Source organism: Triturus cristatus, chromosome 4_2, assembly GCF_964204655.1.
Source record: "Triturus cristatus chromosome 4_2, aTriCri1.1, whole genome shotgun sequence".
Classification (NCBI taxonomy): domain Eukaryota; kingdom Metazoa; phylum Chordata; class Amphibia; order Caudata; family Salamandridae; genus Triturus; species Triturus cristatus.
The window spans coordinates 223199533-223224943 of NC_140586.1; the positions used below are offsets into that span (position 1 = coordinate 223199533).

At 46.9% G+C, this 25411-nt stretch overlaps 1 protein-coding gene across 1 annotated transcript in view; it reads left to right on the forward strand.

Moving 5' to 3' along the window:
* DMC1 (DNA meiotic recombinase 1) overlaps positions 1 to 25411 on the forward strand; it is a 703667-nt gene that overhangs the window by 155086 nt on the left and 523170 nt on the right. The window contains exons 4-5 of the mRNA XM_085600074.1: positions 25042 to 25124; positions 25318 to 25370. Of these exons, the coding sequence (XP_085456200.1) occupies positions 25042 to 25124; positions 25318 to 25370 (136 nt within the window). The remainder of the gene's footprint in view (positions 1 to 25041; positions 25125 to 25317; positions 25371 to 25411) is intronic.

Sequence of the window (25411 nt, forward strand, 5' to 3'; positions counted from 1 at the left end):
AACCAGGTCATCAGTGCTGCGGCAGATGGAGCTACCCTTTCGGCTCATGCTTATGCTCATGGGGTATGCGCAAGAAGAACGTCTTGGCTCCGACTTACAGCGCTCAAGCCAAAAGCGCAGTCACGCATCCTCAATCTTCCTTTTTCCCGTTACTCTCTGTTCGGGACTCACGTGGATTAAGAGATTGCCCGGATGAAAACAGAGCTGGACACGTTGAAGGCAGTGGGCCTTGAAAAGAAGAAGGAATTCCGAAAGAGATTCCGACCTTACAATCGGCGGTGCTCCCAACAGAGGGTTCAAACCCCTCATTGGCAGAAAAATCAGGATCAGCAAGGCCAACAACGATCGCAATATCGGGGCAGACGTTGCTCCAGAGGAGGCGGAAATCTGCGTCAAGGCAAGAACTCCACCAAGACGCAGACAAAGCAATGACTACTCACTTCCCCCATCGCCGTTCACCACTCCAGTGGGGGGATGTAGGAAGGTGGATATCTGACTATGGTTACCCCCAACTTTTTGCCTAGTGTCTAGCTGGTTTTTTGACTTAGTTGGCCTGAGATCCTGCATTCAGGGGCTCAGGCTGTCTGCTCTCTCTTTAAAATGGACTCCATGTACCCTAGGTACATACACAATTGGTAAGGATCACCTTATTGGACCCTGTACAGTGTACCCTAGGTACCCGGGGCATAGGTGTACCCTAGGCCTCCCAGGGGCTGCAGCATGTATTATGCCACCCCTGGTCTGGCCTTCCAATCAGACACAACTGTCTGATCACTCAGCTGGGTCAAGGTCGTGTAATCACCCCTTGCTTAAGATATAGTATACCTATATCTACCCTTAATATAGACACATGTGTACCTATCAGCCACTCCTATGGCAGGCCTTAACAATCCTGGCGGCAGAGTGCTTGGTAACATGTGAGATGGTGCTCTAGCATGAGCTGAGCCTGTCTGCAGCTTTCGGAACCATGTCCTTATAGCTGTTCTATGTTATAGCCTACCATATACTCTTAAAGTGCCTTATAATCTTAAATGGTTATGGTAACTATGGTTTGGCTTTATCAAAACATGTTGTGTAAGGTGTCTAACACTTTGGAATAATACCCCCATCCCATTTCTGGGGATGAGGATATTATCCCTCCCTTCTAGAGGGAGAGACATGTTAAAATCCTACTTTGCTGTTTAACTCTTACCAAAGCCTCAGCATCCATTTGATGCTGCTGCCACAGACACGAGTCTGACCTCCTGCTGCTGGGAGTGATCCCGGCAAGGGAGGCCTGGACAATAGGTTTCCTGCTTGGGGAGGTGCTAGCACCTCCCCAGACAGACTTTAGTGTATTGGGGCAGGGAGGGCTGAAAGAAATGAGACATGCCTGGGGCACACAAGGTGTCTCATGCATAGTCCAGTTCAAACCGGTGCTGGGGCACTCCAGCCCCAGTCCTGGCGCGAAACTGGACAAAGGGAAGGGGGTGTAACCACCCCCCTCCCAGGTCCCACCCATAAGGCGTGACCTAGCAGGTAACCCAGCCCCCCAGATTTGGATAAGAGTGGTAGCTGGGCCCCAGGAGATTAGATTATCCTGAACCTGCAACTTGAACAGAAACTCTGGACCTTCGACATTCGACGAAAGAAGAAGACTGAAGAATCTCCCTTGTGGCCAAGGAGTGGCTACCCTGTGCAAACAGGCACCATCAAGAGACTACCCTTTGCTTTGCTGAAGTTCTACGAGGGACCGACTGCAGAGCCCGACCAGAGCCTTGACTTCCAGACTTCTCCGACCCTGATCCACATCCACAGCCGAGCTGAGATCCGTGGAGGCGACGAGAGACGTGGGACCGGCTACCTGGGAAAAGTGGCGAGTATCTTCCAGCGCAGCTTCTGAGGTACCCTCGAAGTTGTGCACCGGGGATTGAGAGGCCCCAACCCCAAGCACCATCTGCACCGAAGATCAGCCCCCCACACTCCACGAGTCCTGCATGGGGCCCTTCTGCATTTTCCTGCTTGCCGCGTCTGTCCGGTTGCTTGCCCGTTGGCTAGCGGCCTCTGTGACGACACACCTTGAAATCTTCATTGCTGGTTTGGCTCCTCCAGACTGGCTCCCGCTTCTTTGCAAAAGAGAAGCACCCCAGACCTTCCTGGTCTGCACCAGAAGCAAGCCCTCCGTTCTTCGTGGGTTCCACTTGCCAAGGCTTGGTGAGTCCTAGTTCGACTTCGACGCCGCCGACAGCAAGGACCTTCGTGGGACAGCTCGCCTCCTGGTCCTGGTCTCCTGGTACCCGTGGCTGCAGCGACAAGCTTCACCCTTCACCTGCAATCTTCACGACATCGCCTGGTTCCTTCCTGGTTCCACTTGGTCACTGGCTAGTGACCCAGACTCTGTCCCTTCTGCTTGCAAGTATCCTCTCTTCTTGATCCCAGCCTTGGGATCCACCGGACACTCTTCACTGACTGCCTGTCAGCAACTTTCCTTCAGGCATCCATAGAAGTCCACGACGAAACCCGACGCAAGTTCACACCTATGCACCCGCAGCCTGTGGGCTAGGTAACTTGGGTACTTCGGTGCTCACAAGGGTAGTGACTATCCTAGGGTCTAGTTTCCGAGTCTCGACTCTCTAGCTGCTTCAGAAGTGTCCTTAAACTGTTAATTTCTAACTGCTAGTAATTCTATCGACTTTTACGCATTACGCGTGAGTGTTTCCACTCTGCACCTGAATCCCGTGGGCCTCCCACTTCCTAACTGTTGCTAGTGTAGTGTAGCCCCAGCGATTCCCTAGGCCTATTCTATCTCAGTGACAGTGGTCCTTATACCACTTCTTTAGTATGTGGTTTGCGTGGCCCCTAGGGCCTAACTGTATTACTTACCTGTATGACTTAATGTATGCTTAAATAAGACTGTGTTGTACTTACCTCGAATCTCATAAAGAGTGCTGAGGGTTTGACTAGAATAAATACACTTTATTTTATATATATATCTGTTGTGGTGTCCTTTCATTTGGTATTCAAGGGATTATATATGGTATCACAGCTGGCTTCACATGCCATTCAGAGTTTAGCCTAAGACTGCTCTTGTCCATGCTACCACTAGGATAGCTGGTCTTTAAGGTTGCCTTAACAACCAATCACCATAAGGGTTGTTTGGACTGATATAAGGTGTACACTAGAACTAGTGACATCATACATCAGGCCAACTTCTCACAGGGGAAGTATTGCAAATCATCTCGAAGAGTGGCGAGCTATCACAAAGGATCAGTGGGTGCTAACTATGCTGCAGAATGGGTACTCTCTAAGTTTTCGACACCGCCCCCCTCAATCTCTCCAGTTCCACCATCGTGTCACCAGTTAAAGCTCTTGCAGAGAGAAGTTGCTACCCTTCTCAGAAAGTCAGCCATCGAGAGGGTGCCAGTATCTCAAAGAGAGAAAGGGGTTTACTCAAGATACTTCTTGGTAAAGAAAAAGGGCCAAAAGGCAGAATACAGACCCATTCTGGACTTGTGGACACTCAACCAATCAATCTAAAAGGAGAAGTTTCGCATGTTGGCTCTCCATCAAATATATCCACATCTCAGGCAGGGGTATTGGATGTGTTCGCTGGATCTTCAAGATGCATACTTTCACGTCCCGATCAATCAGCATCACAGACAATACCTACGATTCCTGGTGGGATCCTCCCATTAGCAGTTCAAAGTTCTGCCCTTCGGGTTGAAGTCAGCCCCCAGAGTGTTCACGAAGTGCATGGCGGTAGTGGCAGCCGCACTGCGTTGTAGGGGCTTCTTCGTGTATCTGTACTTGTATGACTGGCTGTTCAAAGGTCCTTCTCCAGACAGCGTAAGGAGTCATTTCTTGGGCTGTCTAGAGCTGTGTCACCGGCTGGGCCTTCATGTGAATTTAGCCAACTCAGCTTCACAGCCAACGCAGAAAATACATTTCTTAGGAGCTCTGCTAGACTCCAAGGTAGGAAAAGTGTTTCCTTCGGAGGAGAGACAGTGTTCCCTCACACAGAAATGCAAGCTGGTTCTACACAACAGAAAACTGTCTGTACGTCGGATTGCCTCCCTGCTAGGGTCGATGGCATCCTGCATCTTCCTGGTTCCCAATGCCAGATAACGAATGCGTCCTCTTCAGCAGGATCTGGAGGACAAGTGGGACCAACAGACAGCTCGCTGGGACAAAAAGATAAGTCTATCAAACACGGCCCGAGCTTCCATACCTTGGTGGATGAGAAAAGGAAATATGCAAGTTGGAATTCCCTTTCATCAACGTCCGCCTGCTCAGACGCTGATCACGGGCGCCTCACTGCAGGGTTGGGGGGCACACATGGGTCCTCTCCAGACTCAAGGACTATGGTCCCCAAAAGAGCGATCCTATCACATCAACATGCTAAAGCTGAGAGCAGTTCACCTAGCTCTCAAAGCTTTACTTCCCTCGACTCAGGCAAGCTCAGTATTAGTACAGACGGACGATAAAACCACAATGTACTACCTGAACAAACAGGGGGGAACTCGCTCACACATACTTTCACTGGAGGCTCAAACACTCTGGCATCGGCTCCTGGCATGGAATTTGTCAGTCACTGCAGTCCGCCTACCGGGAGAACAGAACGTGAGAGCGGATGCTCTCAGTCGTCATTTCGAAGACAGAGAAGACTGGGTTCTCAACGATGAGGTTGTCGAAGACATCTTCCAGTCATGTGGTCGTCCCACCATCAACCTCTTCGTGGACGCCGAAAATTCAAAATGCAGAGACTTCGCCTCAAGGTTCTACCGACCAGGATCGAAAGGGAATGCCCTTTTGATAGACTGGTCAGGGGCATTTGTGTACACCTTTCCCTCTCTTCCGCTAATCCCGAAGGTGGTGACCAAGCTGTCTCATTCGTGCACGAGGATGATACTGATTGACCCGGACTGGCCGGGGTAATGGTGGTACCAGGACCTTCTGCACCTATCAGAATGCCCTCACAGGAAGCTGCCGTGCAGACCGGACCTGCTGTCCAAGATGAACTGGAGGATTCATCACCCCAAACTTTCGTCACTGAACTTGGCAGCATGGCTCCTGAGGTCCTCCAGTATGGCCGCAGGACTGCATGGCCATTTTGAATGAAGCAAGAAGACCATCCATGAGGCATTCGTATGCATGCAAGTGGAAGCGGTTTTATATGTGGTGCGTGCAAAACAATTGTAATCCAACCAAGGGTCAGGAAGAGGTCATCCTTCCTTACCTACTTTATCTGGCGAAAGCAGGGTTGATGTTTTCTTCCATTAAGGTGCACTTAGCAGCGATAACTGCATATAGACGCTCACCTTCTCAACCTTCTTTATTTCAGTTACAGGCTGTTAAGGATTTCTTACAGGGTTTAAAGAAGGTCTACCCTCCGGTCCGGCCCCCTTCACCACCCTGGGAGCTAAACCTGGTGCTATCAAAATTGATGGGTCCGCCTTTCGAACCCATACACAAAGCAACCTTGCAACATCTTTCTTGGAAGGTGGCTTTCTTGGTAGAGATCACGTCAGCTCGCAGAGTGAGAGAAATACAGGCTCTCTGCTCTAAAGAACCTTATACAGTTTTCCATCTTAATAGGGTCGTGTTGAGAACGCACCCCTCTTTCCTTCCTAAGGTGGTGTCTAATTTTCATGTGAATCAGACCATATCTCTACCCACCTTTTTCCCCCAATCCTTCCACTCCAGCTGAGAGGTCCTTACACTCTCTGGTCCTGAAAAGGGTTTTAAAATTCTATCTGGATAGGTCCAGATCTATGAGAAAATCTGATCAACTTTTTGTTAACAATGTGTCGATCAGAAGTGGTTTTGCAGCTTCAAAGCGGTCCATCTCCAGATGGATAGTTTCATGTATCAAACTTGCTTATCAATTAGCACAGAAGCCCCTTGGGTTTACTCCCAAAGCACACTCTACCAGAGGAAAAGCGACTACTACTGCTTTTCTTCATAAAGTGCCCATGTCTGAAATTTGTAAGTCGGCAACTTGGAGGTCCGTCCATACATTTACGAGGTACTACTGTCTGGATTCAGACACCAGAACAGACACTCAAGTAGGCCAGGCGTCATTGAGGAATCTGTTCAACAGCTGATTTCGGCTGTTATTATATGTTAGGTCATTTTTACACTCATTTGCCTGCAGTTGGTTGATGGGCTTGCTATTCTATTCAGTGCTTATGACTATTGATGAGGATCCCCTGGAAGAGAAGGATAAATTACTTACCTGTAATCCTAGTTCTCTTCCAGGGGTATCCTCATCAAAGTCATAAGCAACCCACCCCCTCCCCAGGTAAATGAGATGTTTTCTGAAGTGTTAAAGGATCTCTTTGTGCCCTGACCTTCAGGGTTATGCAAAGAACAACTGACCTAACTGTCACCCCTGAGGCATGATGGGAAGCTAGGAGTCATGGCTGGCTCAAAGGCACGGTGCCAGTTTTTGTTAAAAAGGCTTTCAATTTCTATGCTGTTGGTTTACAATGCAGCCTGTAGGCTAACAATGTCTACTTTATTTGCAGTTTGCTATTTATGAGTACTTTGCTCATTAAAAAACAGAGTTCAAGTGCTACTTGCCCTCTTGTGTTTTTATATATAATGGCAAATACAGTCTTTATGTGTGTAATTACATTGTTTAGCCTCCTAGATGGGAGCTACATTGATATGAGAAAAAATGATATATGTGTATATATATATATATATATATATAGAGCTGTATATATATGTTTTTCATGTATAATTTTTATTATTTCCGGGGTCCCCGCACATGGGCGGAAATATTCAGTGCTTATGACTTTGATGAGGATACCCCTGGAAGAGAACTAGTATTACAGGTAAGTAACTTATCCTTACGAGCAACATTTTCTGTCCCAGGAGGGCTGTCTTTTTTCCAAAACTAAATCAAATGTTTTAGAATCCAGGCAAAGTGAGGCTGGGGAATGCGCAACCCCCTTCCCAGGACTCCACGGCCCCCCCCTGGGGTTCATGCCCCACAGATTGAAGACATCTTCTGTAGGGGTACAGGGCTATACCACTGTACCACTACCTGGGGTCTAGTGCACCCAGCTAGAGGGGTGACTTGCCTAGGCCCCAGAGAGTGGTTGGTAGGCATGGCACACACAAATGTGTGCCATGTCGACTCTTCACTTTTCTGTGCACCAAAATACGCAGCCTGCACTAGCAGTGTGTGGGGGGTAAGGTACAGGGCCTTTAAGGGTGGCACAATAGGTGCTGCAGTCCTTAGGTCCCTTCCCTGGTTACAGGGCCTTGGTGCCAATGGCACCTTTTACAAGGGGCTTGCCTGTTGCCAGAGATGTGCCAATAGGGGGTACAACGGTACAGCTTTGGGAAAGAACACAGTCCCTGGGAACCTGCTTGGCAGGGACCCAGGTTACACCAAGTCAAAGTGCATGACGTGTCAGACAAAAAGTGGGAGGTAACCATGCACGTTCCTACAATAAGTAACCTATTTCGTTTGCACCCAAACTTGTAGCTTTTAGGGAAAATGTGAAGCATTTTTTGTTTGTACAGTTTCTAAATTCTATGTCCGGACTGGAGGCTTCGGATTATGTTATTCTTTCTTTACTTTGATTCCACAGCAGCCATTTTAACAATATCAACAAAACTACATTTCCCAGAAGACCAGGGAAATTGGAGAAAAACAAACAAGGGACACAATGAGGCGCATGGATATTCATGGATATCATATCTCCCCAGCAGAGCGGAGGCACTGGTGACTTTCATGAAAGATGCTGATGTGTTGCACATCTTTCTACTCATAGAGTCCATCAATTTGCTGTCCCTATCTGGAGGTGCCGAGGAGGAAGACTTAAAAGAGTGCGTCTTCCTAGCAGCTGCCACAATGATGGAATATGGAGGAGGATCAGAGCGAAGAAATAGTGGACCTTGATCAGGAGCCTTGTATTTCTTCGCTATCCGGGAGGGCACAGAACCCACCGTTGCTGGTGTCAGAAAAGTCTGCGTAGCAAGCTCAATAATGCCAGGCAGTAAAGGCCTGATTGAAGAATGGTGATGGAGAGTCTCAAAGATCACCGAAGAGGAAACAGTAGGTACTAACATAGTAATGTTTAGCTTATTCGCTACTTTACAGAGTACCTCATTGAAGGTGATGAGATCATCAATTGGAGACACTCTTGTTGGAGGTGTAGAAGTGAAAGTTGGAGAGTAATCTCTCCTCGAGGATCTGGTAGAAGAAGAAGACCAGGTGGGAGACCTATGTCGCCTTCTCTTCGGTGAAGAGTGATAAGAGTGAGATCTGTCTGTTGAACAGACATGATGGGAAAGCGGAGAGCGCGATCTGCGCGGACTTCTTCTAGAAGACCCCACCGTTGGCGATCTTGACCTTCGTGGTGATCTCTGTGGAGCCTCAGTACGTGACGGAGATCTTGGAAGGCGTGAAGGAGAGTAGGTACAGGAATAGTCCGAACCCGCGCTACTGAGGGCTTTAGACTTTTTACGCCGAGGCTCTTTGCCAATCACCGGGAAACCTGGACAATATGGAGTCCTGGAGACAAAGAAGTCCATCAGGGCAAACGAGATGCAGCTCCACCCTCCTCCGAGGCAGCAGCAGGCTCTTTGTCCCTCGACGTCCATGGCCTCGACGTCGACATATGCATTTCCTTTGACGTCGACCCGTGCTTATCCCTCGACATGGGGCGATGCGTGGCAGGAGTTAAGGACCTCGCCGTCCTCAACGGCGACCTCACCTTCTTCAAAGGGGACCTCGACGTCAACCGTCTATGGCGTCGTGGTGATCTCGACGGCGAGTGCTCTCGCCTCCTTGACGTCGACTTCAATGCTCTCTACGTCGACTGGTCTCGAGGTCTCTTCGCCGTCGACGAACTTCTCGACCTACGGTGAGGCGACGGAGAATAACTCGACGTCGATGGGTGTTTAGACGTCGATGGGTGCTTAGACGTGGATTGACCAGCATCCTGAACATACCTCGAGCCTGAGGTAGCCCGCTTAGACGTCAAAGCCTTTCTCAACGACGGAGACTCACGCCGTCTCGACGTCAGAGACTGTGGAGGCCTTTTCTTCATCGGCGGTAACGACGTCGACGGCGAACAGTCTGGAACTTGTCGTTTTTTCAATGCTGAAGAGGCAGAATGATGCTGGTGTCGACGTTCCTGATGAGAGGAGGGCTCTTGACTCCCAAGGCCACTTTCCAACCAGGCTAATCCTCTCTTCAGCACCGCTTGAAGGCGAATCCACTCTCTATCACACTGGGTCCTCGCAGAAAAATCTTGCAATGATAATACGAGTCTATATTGTGACTAGAAGGAAGACAGGCGATACACACAGAATGTGGATCCGAAATGGCCATCTTTTTTCCACGGGCTGGACAATTGCGGAAAAGAACTGGCATTCTGACAGGAAAAGATGAAGAATTTCTGTCAGAAAATGAAGATAAACTTCAACCAGCACAGGAGAACCGCAAAAAAACAAGAAAAATTACAATTCCTGACAGAAAAGTCAGAAAACTGTCGAGCTCAAGCGCCAGGATCCTCACAGAAGGAGCCGGAAAAAAGAACTAACCTAACTGTCACCTGTGGGGCATGCTGGGAGCCAGGGCCGGCTTTAACACTTGGCGCCCAGTGTGACAATGTTTTTTGGCGCCCCTAACGACCACCTCAGTCACGGATACCCTCACTACCACCCTTTAACAGTCTCCATAACCTTCTCTCAGATGCATTTAATTAATTTAATTTTAATGAAAGTGAAGGGTGTCAAAGCATTTTAGATAACACATGCATTACACAGAGACAATCAATCGTAGGTCTGTAAATCAGTGTATAGTAAATGTTGTGAAGAGTACTTGGTCTGGAGAAGCACAAACTCTGAATTTAAAATGTAACACAATGGATTGGGGCTCTCTTTAATCGCAAGAACTGATTTGTACCCAAAATGAGCCCTTTTGCAACATTACAATAATGAAAGTCTGGGGAAAAAATCCATAGCTTTAATTTATACCTTGAAGTCTGCACGCAGTTCTTTGAGGACAGTTAATAGCTCACTGTAAACTGAAACTAACAAAAGGAAGTCTCTGACAAAAGCAGTAACCCACTGACCTGTTTACATTATATTCACTTTGTTATCTGCATGGTACATGTTATATGCAGCAGGTATATTAATCCTCTGCGCTACCTTCAAAACTTCCACGAGTCAAAACTTTTACTAAGACAAAACTCCTATCTTGCCTGGAAGAACATTAATCACTGGAGTTTTCTTGACATTTTAATTGTTGACTGAAAATTGCTTGAGGCCAGGAACGCAGCAGCAGGTGCTTTTAAGCAAACAGGCGCCCCCCATGGGAAGTCAGCACCCGGTGCGGTGGCACCGGTCGCACCACCCTAAAGCCGGCCCTGCTGGGAGCAGAGTGTTCCTTTAGGTTCTTAAAGGCAAAGTGCGTAGATGCTTGTAAGCCTTAAAGGCAAGGTGCCAGTTGTCTTTTCTGTACTAAGACAGTTATTCTTATGCAGCCTATGGGCCAAACTGCCTGCAATTACCTGTTTTTTCTTATTTTTGGAAAATAAAGGAGTCTTGTTTGAAACCATTATAGCGTATGGTCTCTATTACAAGCCGTCTTGAGAGACTTATTGTTATATAAGTAAAACTGGCGGTTTGCCCTATTTGTTTTGAACTGTTTGATGGGACTGCATATTTACATATATGTAGGTATGCATACATATGTAGGTGTATGGGGTTGAAAGTCTTTATCTACTTTATGTTCTGGGCATACACCTGTATATGTATGTACATATATGTATGTTTATTACCTACTGGCGGTCGCCAGTAGGTAGATATAGTTAGGGCCTATTTTCCATAGGAAATCCGCAACATTCTATATGGAATAACTTTGGTGCCGATTGACGAATCTTCGCGAAATTATCAAAACTTTTGGCCAGCTCCGGTCCGCTCCTATCCTGAAAGTTTCACGGTGATTCGTCAAGCGGGGGCGAGAAACAATGGTGGTCCCAAAACGCGTTTTCCCCATGCAATTTCCCATAGGACCTTTAGCCACAGCTACAGCCCGAACTGCTGAACAGAATTACACCAAATTTGGCAAAGAGGTAGTCCTTAGTTCAGACTCGTGCCTTTTGCAGTAGTTCCAGAGAAAATGACAGTTAAAAGTACATAAATATCTATGGCGTCGGAGGATCCGCGCGCCCTGAGCGCACCTTGAGCGCACCCTCCCGATCACGAGCTGTCAACACTCTGAATCAGGAAGTGTTGGCAGCCATCTTGTGCTTCGGTAGAACCGAGGCACAAGAAAACCCCCAAAAAACATCGCAAAAAGGGGGCAGGGTAGAAACACCCTGACCCCCTAGGCCTGCTCAGGGGGTCCCACAAGGACCCCCAAGGCCCAAAAAAAATATATTTTTTTTTTAAACGGGAGGAGGCGCGCATCCTGTCGATAGAAAAAAAAATTCAGCTAAATATGCTAATTTGCCCCCGGGGGGGCCAAATCCCGGGGGCATAATGAAAAAATAGTGTGGGGAGTCCCAATCCCCCCACACTGCCCCGGGGACCGCCACCCCCCGGGGCTCTAACATAATATAGGCAGAGGGGGCTCACTGATCCCCCCCCCCACCCAGCCGCGGGGACCACCACCCCCCGGGGCTTGAAAACATTGGGTGTTGGGGGGCCCTCAGGCCCCCCCAGTCCCGGGGACCGCCACCCCCCTGGGGCAACTTCAAAATGTGGGAGGGGGGCCTTGTATGGGCCCTGGGGACTGCCACCCCCCAGGGCCAGCTCCTGCAGTGTCCCGGGGTGCCCACCCCCGGGACACTGTAGTTTGCAATGACAGGGCGGGAGCCTCGCGGCTCCCGCCCTGTCATTGCAAACTGCTTTGCTTCATTGAAGGAAGAGCAGGGAAACCTGCTCTCGCTTCAATGAAGCAAAGCAGAATGCTTTTCCATATAGGGAGCAGCATGTTAGCTGCCCCCCATGTGGAAAAGCAATGCCGGCTCCCGCAGGACGCGGAGAGCCGGCTGGGATCGTGGGGGGATTGGGGACCACCCCACGGCCCCTAACAAAGAGGGCCTGCCCCGGGGGATGGGGTCCCCGGGGCCAGTAGTAGCCCGGGAGGGGGGCCACGCGGCCCCCCTCCTAAAAATATAAATAATTTTTTTTTTTTAAAGAAACGGCCCCGGGGGATGGGGTCTCCGGGCCATGAGTGGCCACAGGAGAGCGGCAAGGCAGCCCCCCTCCAAAATAAAAAATAAATAAATAAAGGGCCATGCCCCGGGGGATGGGGTCCACGGGGCCAATTATGGCCTCGTGAGGGGGGCCACGCGGCCCCCTTCCCGAATTCTTTTTTTTTAAATAAAAAAACAAATTGGGGGCAGGCCCTGGGGGATGGTATCCCCAGGGCCAATAAATTAGAAAAAGAAGGGGGGCTACACAGCCCCCCTAAAAAATAAAAGAAATAAAAAACGGGATCGGGCCGGAGGCCACACCCCCTCCTTGCACCACTCTGCAAATGCGCCCCCTGGCGCGTTTGCAGAGGGGGAACTAATTCCCCTTGAATACTGGGGGTCCCTGGGGGCCAACTAGCCCACCAGGAACCTCCAGTATGCGCCAGGGGGCTGCGTTGCAGAGAGGTGTAATGAAGCCAAGATCTGTCAAGTAAAGCAGAACAGAGCTTGACAAACTTGACTATGCAAGTTATATCAAATGATTCCCAGTGCTCTGACTACTCACACATCTGGGATGAATACACAAACAAAATATATGATCTGTGTAAATCAAGGGAAGCCCCAGTAAAGTCACAGCTCACTGCAAAGAAGAATCTCTTAAATGGCTGGTTTAACAAAAAAGATCTGCAAAAAAAAATAAAAAACATCTTTGTAGGGAATTGAGAGACTTGGGCAACGTGATTTGGGGGTCCAATCCAAGGTTGAAACAATAAAAAACACACACAGAAGAATATAAATATCTAGTGATGGGAGCAAAGAAAGCTACCCTCACTAAGTTTTGGTCGCAATTATTTGAAGCCTGCAGAACAGGGAACTGCAAGCAATTTTGGTGCCAGTTAGGAAATGACTACTGTGTATTGGACAAACATAAAACTGGAAAATGTTTGGACCCAGTTTTTGCAATCACTCTATAAATCTAGCATAGAACACGCTCAGTGTCTGTACATGCCTGCTGTCCCTGTTTCAGGCCAAGTTCATAAAAAAAGCAGGTCCCCAAATGACTAATCAACATCATAAAGGGAGATATCAGGGAGCGCAGGGTCCCAATTGCCTCCATGCATCACTCTACAAGCCCAATCCGACCTTTTGGGCAAGGTGGTTCAACATGCTCTTGAACTAATGCATACATTTTCATGTCATTGCTGAGTCCTGGTGAGGCTCTATTTTGCAACCAATGTATATATAAGGATACCCATGTGATCCTCCAAATTATGCGTTAATAGATTAAATAGACATTGAAGCTAAATATTTGGCAAAAGCTACAAGTTTTGGAGGCTTGATTCAATAATTTGAAGTTAATACCCCTGTCACAAACTGGCTTCTGATGTGGGACGGGAACAGAGCAAAATGCTGTCTGTGTCACTATTATTATCGATGGTTATTATGGTTATAGCACAATCACACCTTTATAGAAGTTTGATAGATTTCAAATCAGCCTTTGACAACATTTCAAGGCCGCTGTTATGGTCCAAACTTTCCAAATGTTCAATTCCGTTGCATATTTTAAGTTGATTCAACTGCTATATTCAAACACCTGGGTCAGAATCGAAATACTACATCCAGCCGGCTTAAACAGGGCCGTGTACTAGCCCCTACCCTTTTTAATCTCTATATAGCAGATTTGACAAAATCCTTAGAAACGGGGGAGTGAGCGTTCTAGTTTTCCGGACCTCACAAGTAAAATGGCACCCGTAATAGATCCTGTCTTGAGGCAGTAAGCAGTTCAGCAGCATGGGACCGACTGCACCTGAAACTGATTAAAAAGGTAAACGTGGTACTTAATGACTGTCACCAGACCAGCTCCCTCACTTCTGAGGGAGCTGAGCCAGGGTAGGTCATCTTGCGCACCTTCGCTGTGGCTTCTGTAAGTACTCTGTAGCTCCTGTGACATCTCCTATGGGGGCGCTTTGTATGAGACAGAGGGTGTACCGCTCGGCCATCCTAAATTTTGGGGATTTGTTTTTCAGCACGCGTAATTAGTGTGTAGCTTTGCCCCTACTCGAGGAAGCCCCAAAGCACCAGAATAGGGTGAGTTGACAACCCCTGGGGGCTTAGTGATTGGAATCTGTGTGTTGTTTGTCACATCTTGTTTTTAATTAATACATATGCAGTATCTTGTGTAACAAGCACAGTCTAACGGCATATTTTGCAGCGCCACGCATGCCGCACCTAAAAGTTCTCACTAGTAATGTTTTTCTTTCTTTTTTGATTACAGGTCGGTTTTAACATTTGTAAGGTATTGTTATAGATACAGGCAATTGCCTGGTGATTGGAAATCGGGTCAGTGAGTAATTACCGATTCCAGAAACTCGTGTAGATTAGAATTTATTGGTCCTGAATAATTGCCCCCCGATCCCTTGTAGACTGCCCATGAGACGAAACATGTCGACCCACCAGCTATAATAGATCATATATTCTATTGATAGCACACACCTTTGAAGACAGGTTAGGGCACTCACTTATTAAAACTAGTTTAGAGGATCTCCTGACCTATTTTTAACCTTCACTTCTCTAGTATTCATAGCTGACAAAATCATTTCACACCAATCTACACAGTTCATCCCCTCACCCAGGCTTCACACATTTCAAAGCGGCATACCTAAAAGATTTCCGGTAAAGATCACCCTTGTTGGTGGCCCTCACCCGACATTGCAGTGCCGGCCCGACATGGAGCTTTCCCAGTGTCGAAGCATGACACCCTTTGGGTGTGTGAGGGCACTTGCTCCTTAAGAGTCGCACTCCCCACTGACTCCTTGTGACTTCACTGATCTGGTCACCATACTGTATCCATTTTGTGGTATAGAAACGGCATACCATACTCATTAAATTAATGCAAAAATGCGCTCCTTCAGTTTGTGACGTGCCAAAACAAGAAGTACCAGTACTATACAGCAGTTTCTGGCAACAAAATCCAGGGAGAATACCTTTTCGATGACATAGTAGAGCATCTGCATATGCCTTTCTTTTGTTTCCCTTAATTCCCAGACTGCTAAGGAAGGCAATGGCTAATCACTGTCGCTTTAATCTTTGTTGCCCAGGCGTGACCCCATCAATACTGCCACAATGACCTGAGCATGTCTGAAAATCCAGAAATCTGGCTGAAGACGCATCCCATGATCCTCTGCAGATACAAAGGAGAAGTCCTTCATCATGATCTTACTGCCTTGTACTTGACCGCAAAGGATTTGGCTATTTGGACATTCCAGCAGACTGCAGGTCGAGGTGCACTAGAGGCACTTACTTTCACAAGAATGTTTCTGCAAAGACTTGCAGTGCCATATGGAAGCATTTCTGCGCAAGGTGCAAAGACTTGGGTTTGCACCCAATAAGCTTGCAGTTATATCTAGTGCTTACCTACTTGCTGGCACTGGCTACAAGTGGACTGAAATACTCATCAGTGAGAGTCCATTTCGTAGAAATCATAAGCTTCAGAACAGAAGACACTACCTTGTCTTTGTTTCACTAAGGGTCATAAAGATGTTCATGAAAGGGCTCTTTTATGTCCCAGTGCCATGGGGGGCTTAATATGGTACTAAGTCAAGTCATGGTGCCTTCTAGCTCATGTACTATTTGCTCTTGTACAATGAAATTAAAAATGTCCTATCTTCCGTAACGCAAAGTTTCAATTCTATTAAGGACACGGAGGCGAGGATTAGGCCTTACCTTTCTTCATTTTATTCACAGCAGCCATGTCAAACATTATAAAACATCTCAAAAGGTAACTCCATCCGGAGTGAATGACCTCCCTGTCACGTCCAGGAATGTGACGTCCGACACCTTCCTACATGAAATTAGACACAACATAGCCAACTTGGCCGATAGCTATTTCCGTGAGAGGTACTTGTTGCTCGGCCAACTGGTCAGTAGTGTCCGAACCTTATTCACGTCCCAAAGTGTACCTAGGCTCCTGTGAAAGGGATATCCGGATCTCCTGAAGCAGTTTCCGAACTGACTGATGCTCCCCAACCGGAAGACCCGCCACCGTCGCACGGCCCGTGGAGATAGCTGAGCGGAAGGTGTTGACTGATGGGTAAGCCATTCCCCCAGAGGCGAGGGACGCTAGGAAGTTGAGGACATGCACAACCTTTGTCCCCACGCGATAGAGACTCCTTCGCAGGCACCAACCCATCCAACGCAACCAGGCTGACCGGTACCTTCTGATTGTCTGCCCAGGCGCGGAGGAGAAGGTTTGCAGCGCTTCTCGAAAGGCCTGGGACTTGCCATTGAGACCTGTAATCCTCCATGCCATAAGTGGAAGGTTGCCCTTTATCACCAGAGGATGGGGATTGCCGGCCGGATCGCTCAGTAGATGAGGCAATGGGTGTAGACAGATTGGAGAAGCCCAAGAAAGTTCCATCAGAACTGGAAACCAGGCTTGCGACTTCCATACCGGGGTGATCACCACCAGATCTGCCCCCAGCTGGCGTACTTGGGTCATCAACCTCATGATCATCGCATACGGGGGAAAAGCGTAACCCCGCTCCGTCGTCCACTCCTGAAGGAAGGTGTTGGTTGCCACTGCTCCCGGATCCGGCCTGATTTGCCAGGGTTTGGAGCACGTGCCCCCCGGATGGTTGATGTAGCAGACCGCAACCACATTGTCCATCTTCAGCAGGATACAAGCCTGCACTCTGTCCTTGGTCTAACAACGGACCGTTAAAGATCCTGCCATCAATTCCAAGCAGTTGATGTGGAGCTCCTGTTCCGTGGCGGACCATCCACTGCCAGTGTTGTATTCTCCATGACAGGCTCGGGAGCCGGATCCGCTGGCATCCGACTCGATAACAAGATCCGGTTGCAAGCCAAAAATGCCAGACCGTTCCAAGCCTCCATATGGTATGCCACAAGTTGATTTAATCTTTGGCTTCTCCGGACAAGGGCACTCACTGAGCGTAATCCAGTCCGCGACGCAGGTGGGAGGTCTTGAGTCTCTGCAGTGCTCAGAAGTGTAGTGCTCCTGGAAAAATGCCCTGGACTGAGGACGATGAGACCGACCACCCTGGAGGAGCTGCGTAACGAGGTTTGCGGTTTCACTAACAATCTCCGCGCCTTGTGACGGATCTTTGCCGTTTTCCTGGAAGGTAAGCTCAGGGTGGCTTCCACCGAGTCGATCACAAAACCCTGAAAGGTTATTGAACGAGAGTGGGGTCAGGCTGGACTTTGCCTGATTGATGACAAACCCCAGAGACTGCAAGAGTTCCACGGCCATACACAGCTGACAAGAGAGGGACAGTGGGCACTGGTTCTTGAAGAGCATGTCGTCCAGATAAACAATCATCCTCATGCCCTCTGCCTGTAAACGCTCTATCACCGGGTGGAGGACCTTGGTGTAGCACCAAGGTGCCGACGACAGGCCGAAGGCAGTGAGATGAACTTGAAAGTTTGGTTCCGCCACTGGAATTGCAAGAACCGGCGTTGAGGGAGAAAAATTGGGACCGTAAGATATGCATCTTTGAGGTCCAGCCGAACCATCCAGTCATTGGGACGAAGGAAGTCGTGGAGCAGATGTATTGCCTTCATTTTGAAGTGGCGGTACACCAGCCACTCGTTGAACTCCCGGAGGTTTATCACCGGTTGCTGACCTCCGTACTGTTTCTGTACCTGGAACAGATTGCTCAAGAACCCTGTGGGGTGGGGGGAAGATCAACAAATCGTCCCTTTGGTCAAAAGATCTTGCACCTCTCGCTGGACCAGGAGGGCTTCCTGACCAGAGAAGAAGATTGTGCGAGGGGATCGTTGAACTGGTGACCCATAGAACTCCACCTGAAACCCCTGCACCTTCTGAAGCACCCAGGCACTGGTCGTAAGGGCCCGCCAGTTGTCTATGAAGTGCACTAGTCGTCTCCCCAAGCGAGAGCATGAGATGATTAAAGATCTCACCATCCACCATTGGAGAAGATGGATATAACACGCGCTGTCCTCTGTGGCGTGGTTTACCCCTGGTTGGGTAGAATCTGAAACATGAAGAGTCTTGCCACTGCCCTCTCTGGGAGGACTGTCCTCTGCCGGAGGCTGGTTAAGAGGAACGGCCAGCCAAGCGCCCCCTACCATGGCTGGCCCCGGCGAAAACACGTGCATTAAAGATACGTTCTACCGTTGACTGTGCTTTGTCCAGGGAATTAAAAGTAGAAACAAACTTACTAAGTTCCTTTGCAAACGGGTCTCCGAAGAGACCGCCCTGAGCTACTTGACCAGCCTCAGACGTGGCCAATTCACCTATCTTGGGGTCGAGCTTGATAAGCAGTGACCCTTGCCTTTACGTGGAAATGGCGCAATTGGCATTGCCAAGAAATGTAATAGCTCGATGTGCCCAGTTGGAAAGGACATCCAGTGAAATGAGGGCCCCGGAGGCCTTGGCATCCTCCGCCACATCAAAAATCTTTACCAGTGGCCCTTGATGTCTAAAAGCTGATCTTGGCACGACCACCAAAAGCGGTCGATGCCTTTCTTCAGGTCGTTTATGTACTTGGTCAAAAAAGTTGCCATATGAGTATCTATCTCGGGAATGGCTGCCACCTTGCCATCCAAAGAGGGCAGGGGGCCCTCAGCCCTGAAGAATAAACCTTGAATTTGCAGATCTTATGACCCGCCATGATCTGGACATTACTTTCCTAACCGAGACCTGGGTAGATAGTATGTCTGACCCAGACATCAAGGCTGATGTCCCGTGCGGTTTCAACATTGAAATGCTAGATAGAATAGACAAAAGGGGGGGGGGGTAGCGATTGTCTATTGCAACTCATTTGAGGCTAGTTTCACACCGGTGCCTCTTCTAGATTGTGAAACACTTAGGTTCAGTATTAATCTAAACAAATCCTATACATTTCAAGGATTGCTAGTCTATCGGCCTTCCGGCCCAAGAATGGGCTTTGTTGACAAAATACAATCCTTTATGGAATCTGGCATAATGTATGCAAATTTTTAAGTGGTAGGGGACTTCAACTTTCACCTAGAGTTGTCCTCGAATGCAGATACAGGACACCTGGTGGACACTTTCAATAACTTCAACCTACCCCAACAAATTGGAGTACTTACTCACACAGCTAACCATACACTAGATGGTATCTTCACAAATAACGCCGAACTAGACATAGACAAGATCGTTCCACTCCCATGGTTGGAAAACAAGGCCATCTTCTTTTCAATCACGACCCAGTGCAATAGAGCTGAACCGAACAGCACAGCTAGAATTATCAAGTACCGGCCTTGGAAGGATATTAAGGTGGATGCTCTACAGGAGGCCTTCTCCAAATCTGTTCCTGCTTCTGTCATGGATGTTGACGATGCAGCAATTAGTTACACCCGCTGGATGGATATGGCATGCATCAAAGTGGTGCCTGAGAAAAAGCTGAAGAGCCATAGGAAAAATGTATCTGCTCCATGGTTCTCACAGGAGCTAAAACCAGCACAGCTTAAGTGCAGGCGCGAAGAGCGCATTTGGAGGTTAGACTATTCTCCCAGGAAAAAAAACGCATATTAAAAAAACTCTTGCAGAGTATAAAGAGCTCATTAATGCCAAAAAAACAAACTTTTTTACAGGAAAAATTAGACTAGCAGCAAATTCTTCCAGAGAACTTTTTAAAACGGTCAAAAACTTGTCCAAATTGAACAACAGCAACTCCTTTATCCCGACGAATCTTTCTGCAATAAGTTAGCAGATTTATTCCAATTCAAGGTCAACTCTATTTTTCAGGTTTTCTCTCAAAAGTCACCTAGTACTGACCTTATTATCAATCCGGATGAGGCCACGAACTGTGGTATATCCACTGGGCGTGAGGCACCTCCCACCTTTGAGAAGTTCTCCCCTCTCTCGTGGGATAAAACAATCAGTCTCATGAGCTCCATCAAGTCTGGAGCCCCCCTGAACCTTGCCCTCCATTGATCATCAACAAGCTGGCTAGTCAGGGGGCTGGGCCACTCAAAGATCTACTAAACCTGGTACTGAGTTCGGGCATTACCCAAACACCTGTACAAAAAAGCCTCTATTCTTCCTCTGGTGAAGAAACACTCCATAGACCCCAAGCTGGTGGACAGTTTCCCGACTTCCGTTCCCTGCTAAGGTGTTAGAGAAGGCCATGAACGAGGAAATCCTAACGTTCCTGGACACCCATCAATTGCTGGACTCCGCTGAATACGGGTTTAGAGCTAACCACTGCACAGAGTCCGCACTGGTGGCCGCATCTGAGGAAATTAGAGTTAAGGCGGACAAGGGCGGCAGAGCTGCATTAATCCTACTAGATCTCTCTGCCGCCTTTGATATGGTCCACCATGCACTCCTTACGAAACTTTTGCACTCCTTAGGCTTTAGGAGCACTGCACTAACTCTGCTGAGCTCATTTCTTGAAAACAGAAAGCAGTGGGTTGAGATGGGAGATGCAACGTCCAGCCCCTTCTCCCTGCGGATGACACACAGGTAGTGGTATTCGTCTCGTCTCAGGTTGAGAATGATGCGAACAGTTTCTGCAGATGTATGGCTGCAGTTGCAAGTTGGATGCAGAATAACGGTCTCAAATTGAATTTGGAAAAAACAGAGGTGTTGCTCTTTGGGAAGGAGACCTCTTTCTGGAATGCATCCTGGTGGCCCCAGGAGGTGGGTAACCTTCCCCAGCTAGCGCAGAAGGCAAAAAACTTGGGAGTCATCTTTGACACCAAACTATGTTTCTCTGCTCAAATCAATGCAGTGACCTCTGGTGGTTGTTTTATGTTACCAGTTCCCAAAAAAATTCTCCTGTTCATTCTGACGAACTTACAGAAGACTGTAATGTTGGCCCTCATAGAATCCAAAATGGGCTACTGAAATTCCTTTGATCTAGGCGCCTCGAAATACCTGATTAAATAATGGCAGTCCTTACAGAATGCGGTAGCAAGAACCTTTTTGAGAATCCCAAAGTTCAAACTAGTATCTCACCTATTGCACGGCCTTCACTGGCTACCGCTGGAGAAGAGAATCTCATTTAAGGCTCTGTGCCTAATGCATAAGGCTCTTCATTGTACCGGTCCGTCCTATTTTCAGGAACGATTTACCTGGTAAGCGCCCAATAAAACCCTCAGATCTAGCACGGCACACATGGTCCTGATCCCCAGAATCAAACGAGTAAACTGGGGCAGTAGAACATTTACCTTCCTGGGGGGAAAGCTATGGAAATTTTGCCCTCCTGTCACAAACCAGCCTGCAGTATTCAGAAAGCAGTTAAGGACCTGGCTATTTCCCACTGCAAAAAACAGTCACCCAGACTTAATCCTGCTTGCTGCTTTCTCTTTTCCTTCCTTGGCTCTTGATCCGCCTAGCGCTAAGACACTTTTGAGTAATGCGCACTCTATAAAACTATTTAATTCACATTCATTCACTGTGTCCCGTACTTATTCTTGATGCGGGTGCAGCTGCAGAAGAAAGAGGCCGTTAGAGGAAGGACGATAGCAGTTACAGGGACTATTCACTCCTGATTGGATAGTTGTTTTCTGTTGTTACTTCGTGGTTTCCGTAGCGTCATGGGAAACTAGGGGGCATATGTATCAAGCCCTTTTCCCATTCGCACACGGGCAGATTCTCAGGATCGGCCCATTTGCGAACGGGAAAAAACCTTTTGGGATGTATCATCCCTGAAGGCTCTCGCAAAATAGGGAATTGCAAAATTGGCGATTCCCTATTTTGTGAATGCATTTAAGGAATCACAAATTGCAATTCCTTAAATGCAAATCGGAAGCACCCAAGTTGTGCGATTTTGGCTTAAGAAATCTCAAATTACCACCAATTTCAAGTTGGTGGTATTTTGCAATTTCTTTGAAAAATGCACTTTTTTGCTTTTTTCAAAGTGCCATGTGGCGCTCATACATGTCCTTAGGATATATATGTGCGCCACATGTGAACATATACATATTTCAGGGGGTGCAACAGGGTGTCCTTTTGATACCCTTGCACCCTTGAAATTGCATTCGCAATTTGCGAGTACCTAATGGGTACTCGCAAATTGCGAATGCCTTCCCAATCAATCCTATGGGCCTCTAGACCCATTGGAATTAATGGGACAATATTCCTTAATTGCGATTCGCAAATTGTGAGGCGCAATTAAGGAATATGTAGGAATCGCAATTATTATTGCGATTCCTACATACATTGCATTTTGCGAGTCCTTAATAGCGATTCCCAAAAAATCGCTATTAAGGACTCGCAAAAAGGATTTTTCATATAAATGCCCCAAAGTCTTCTGAGATGTTTTATAATGTTTGACTGGCTGCTGTGAATAAAAAGAAGAAAGTTAAGGCCTAATCCTCGCCTCTGTGTTCCTGACATAGAATCAGAGCTATGTTGACATCTAGGGGGAATAAGACAGCTCAGCACGTCCACTCATTGACTGAAGTTTGGGTTGCTTCAAATGAGGTGAATGTGCTATTAAATATACACTGTTGTTGAAGTCTATGGGCATTTAAACAATGTTTACTGCTGTTTACACTTACCAGCCATTCCCAGCCTGTCAATGGGAAACGATTCAAGCATGTGGAGTTAATGGGGCATAACACATTTTTCACCTAGAAGAGCATAGCAGAGTGGCTTAGGTTTGCATAAGCTCCTGAATATATCACAATACCTCTGAAACAATGCTCTGAACAGATGAGGCCAAAATGGATTTGTATTGCTGTCATGCATAATCACTTGTTTGACAAACACCTCATATAACCCCAAGAACCTAATACTAACTATCAGGCATCATGGTGGATTGATGATGATTTGGGCCTATTTTGTAGTCGCGTACAGAGAGCTGTGAATAAACAAATGCACTTAAGCATCGCTGAATTTAAGCAGTCTTTTAAGGAGGACGTACAAGAATTCCTCCCAGGTAATTTGAGAGGCCGGTAAGCTCTTACAGGACACACTTCCTTCACGTTATTGCTGTTAAAGGCTGTTCTACACATTAATGAATCAGAAGGGATTCTCATATCTTCATACGAGGCTACCGAATGTTTGTCAGATTCTTTTGTTTAATAAATGATAATAGAGTGGCATTTGTGTGTGTGTCATTTGGCACATGAGGTTAGTTTTATCTTCTGGCAGGACGAGGTGAGGACTAAATGAAGGTCAAATAAATATTATTAAATAAAACCATAGAATCTTAAAATGGTATACTTTGTTTTACACCTTCATCTAATCAAAAATCGAACTCTCTTGGTCATCATTCACATAAATTAAACATTACTTCATCACGGTATATCTTGATTAATTTCGTGTTCTTATAATAACACCACAAAGTACAATGCAATATATGAAAATACCATGGAAAGTACGTTCTCATTCATTAAACAGTTTTTGTTCTGCGGGCATGACATCCCAAGCAAACACTATGCCAAATTAACTCTGATCTTACTGTTCTAATAGCACACCTCTCTCTCCTCCCTTTGCTAAGAGTAGCTCAGTGATTCATGGCTGTAACCAAAAACGTAAATGAATCTAGAACCATTCTGGGATGATATGCTTCAAGGCTCTTTAATAAGGCGTAACGGAATGTCCAAACTACAAGTGACAGGAAAGTGGTCTGCACATTCCTTATCCGGGCTGAGTGCCAGGTCTTAAACTAACCTGAAACGTGTAGAATGCATATCTCACACGCGTTTTTCCCCTATCAAGGATCCATGAAAGCTCCTTTTTATCCCAGTCAAGGGTATTTGTAAGAAGCGTCTTTTGAGAAAACAATCCAGAGTAGACCTTGAAAGATTTACTTATAGGTATATAGGTATTGCTATGTAGTACTGATAGCATAGAAGGCAGAAAGGCTGCCGACTGCTTCCATCTACCAAAATGCTCAAAATCCATCTCAAATCTCTTCTGCTTGAATCGCTATATAATATTTATTTAAAGCTATCATGGAATTCTGTCCTCCCATACTCTTTTTTAACGCCAGATTGCTAATTACTCACTGCATTGACAAAGGGTTATCAGAATCCTTAATCTTAGTGCAGATCTGCTTTCATAATAGCCTTTAACCGACTCTGTCTTGGCTGATCTTATCTTAACTTCTGAAATGTACCTTTAAATTAGAATGGTTGCTTGTCAAATCAAATTCCAGATGAATTTGGGCATGAACAGTCGAAGGAAAATAGTACCAGTTTGGGCATTTTTGGACTTTGACGACTGCTTGTCTTAGCATAGAAAAGGAATGACTATTTATTTTTAGGGGTTTAAAGTGACTTTTTAGAGCCCCATCCGTCATAAAACAAGAACACCAAATAATTCTAATACCTGGCTCAGATCACCTTTAGTTCCTGGAATTGGTAATGTATGTTTTTATTGGGACTGCAGCCAAAGACCACTATGTTGGTCCTGCCCAAATTAATTTGCAGATATGTCGCTTTATCGTGTCTCCCAAGTACATCATTGGCCCACTGAAGCCCAGATGATGTGCAATCCAGCAACACTAAATCGTCAGTGTGTTTAATACACCAATGTTGGCATACCTAGCGTTGAAGGGAATACCTTGGCTGAGCATATTGCTTTCCCCATATCTGCAGTGTATAAAAATATTTGGCACTGTTAATTGTTAAAAAATAAAATGATATGCATCTCCTGGAAAGTGTCCTAACCTAATGTGCTTGGTTTTGAGAAAATCCAGTACCACCTCATATGGAGGTATAAATAAATATTGAAAACCCTCGGTGAAGTGGGAAGGCTGATGGAAGAGCCTCTTCTTTAGAAACAAGTGATCATATACGTTTCATCCCACAGCCGCAAGAAGAGCTGAGGAGTGCAAACTCCAATACATGTTAAAGCACTGTTATACTGTGTAACATAATAAGCATTCATACCATAATTAATAATCCCTTCATTTTCAAATTTGTTTCATAGGAACCTGGGTTTTTGACAGCCTTCGAGTACAGCGAGAAGAGGAAGATGGTGTTTCACATCACGACTGGCAGCCAGGAGTTTGAGTAGCTCATTGTTTTTACCCTTTTCCTTGCCTGCCCCATGTGGATTTGTTTTGTGTACCAGCCTCTAGTTCACTTGGAAACCCTTTTGCCTCACCCATCTCTTCAGTGTACATTAAAACTAAGCTTGTAAATTCCAGGTACTCACTGACTTATAAATTGCAGGGCTCAGACTTTTATCTTTTTTGTTTTTCAGCAAACTGTTAGGTGGAGGAATTGAAAGCATGGCAATTACTGAAACCTTTGGTGGTGAGTCATCCGCAGGGGGGAATTAGGGACGTAGTTCTTTA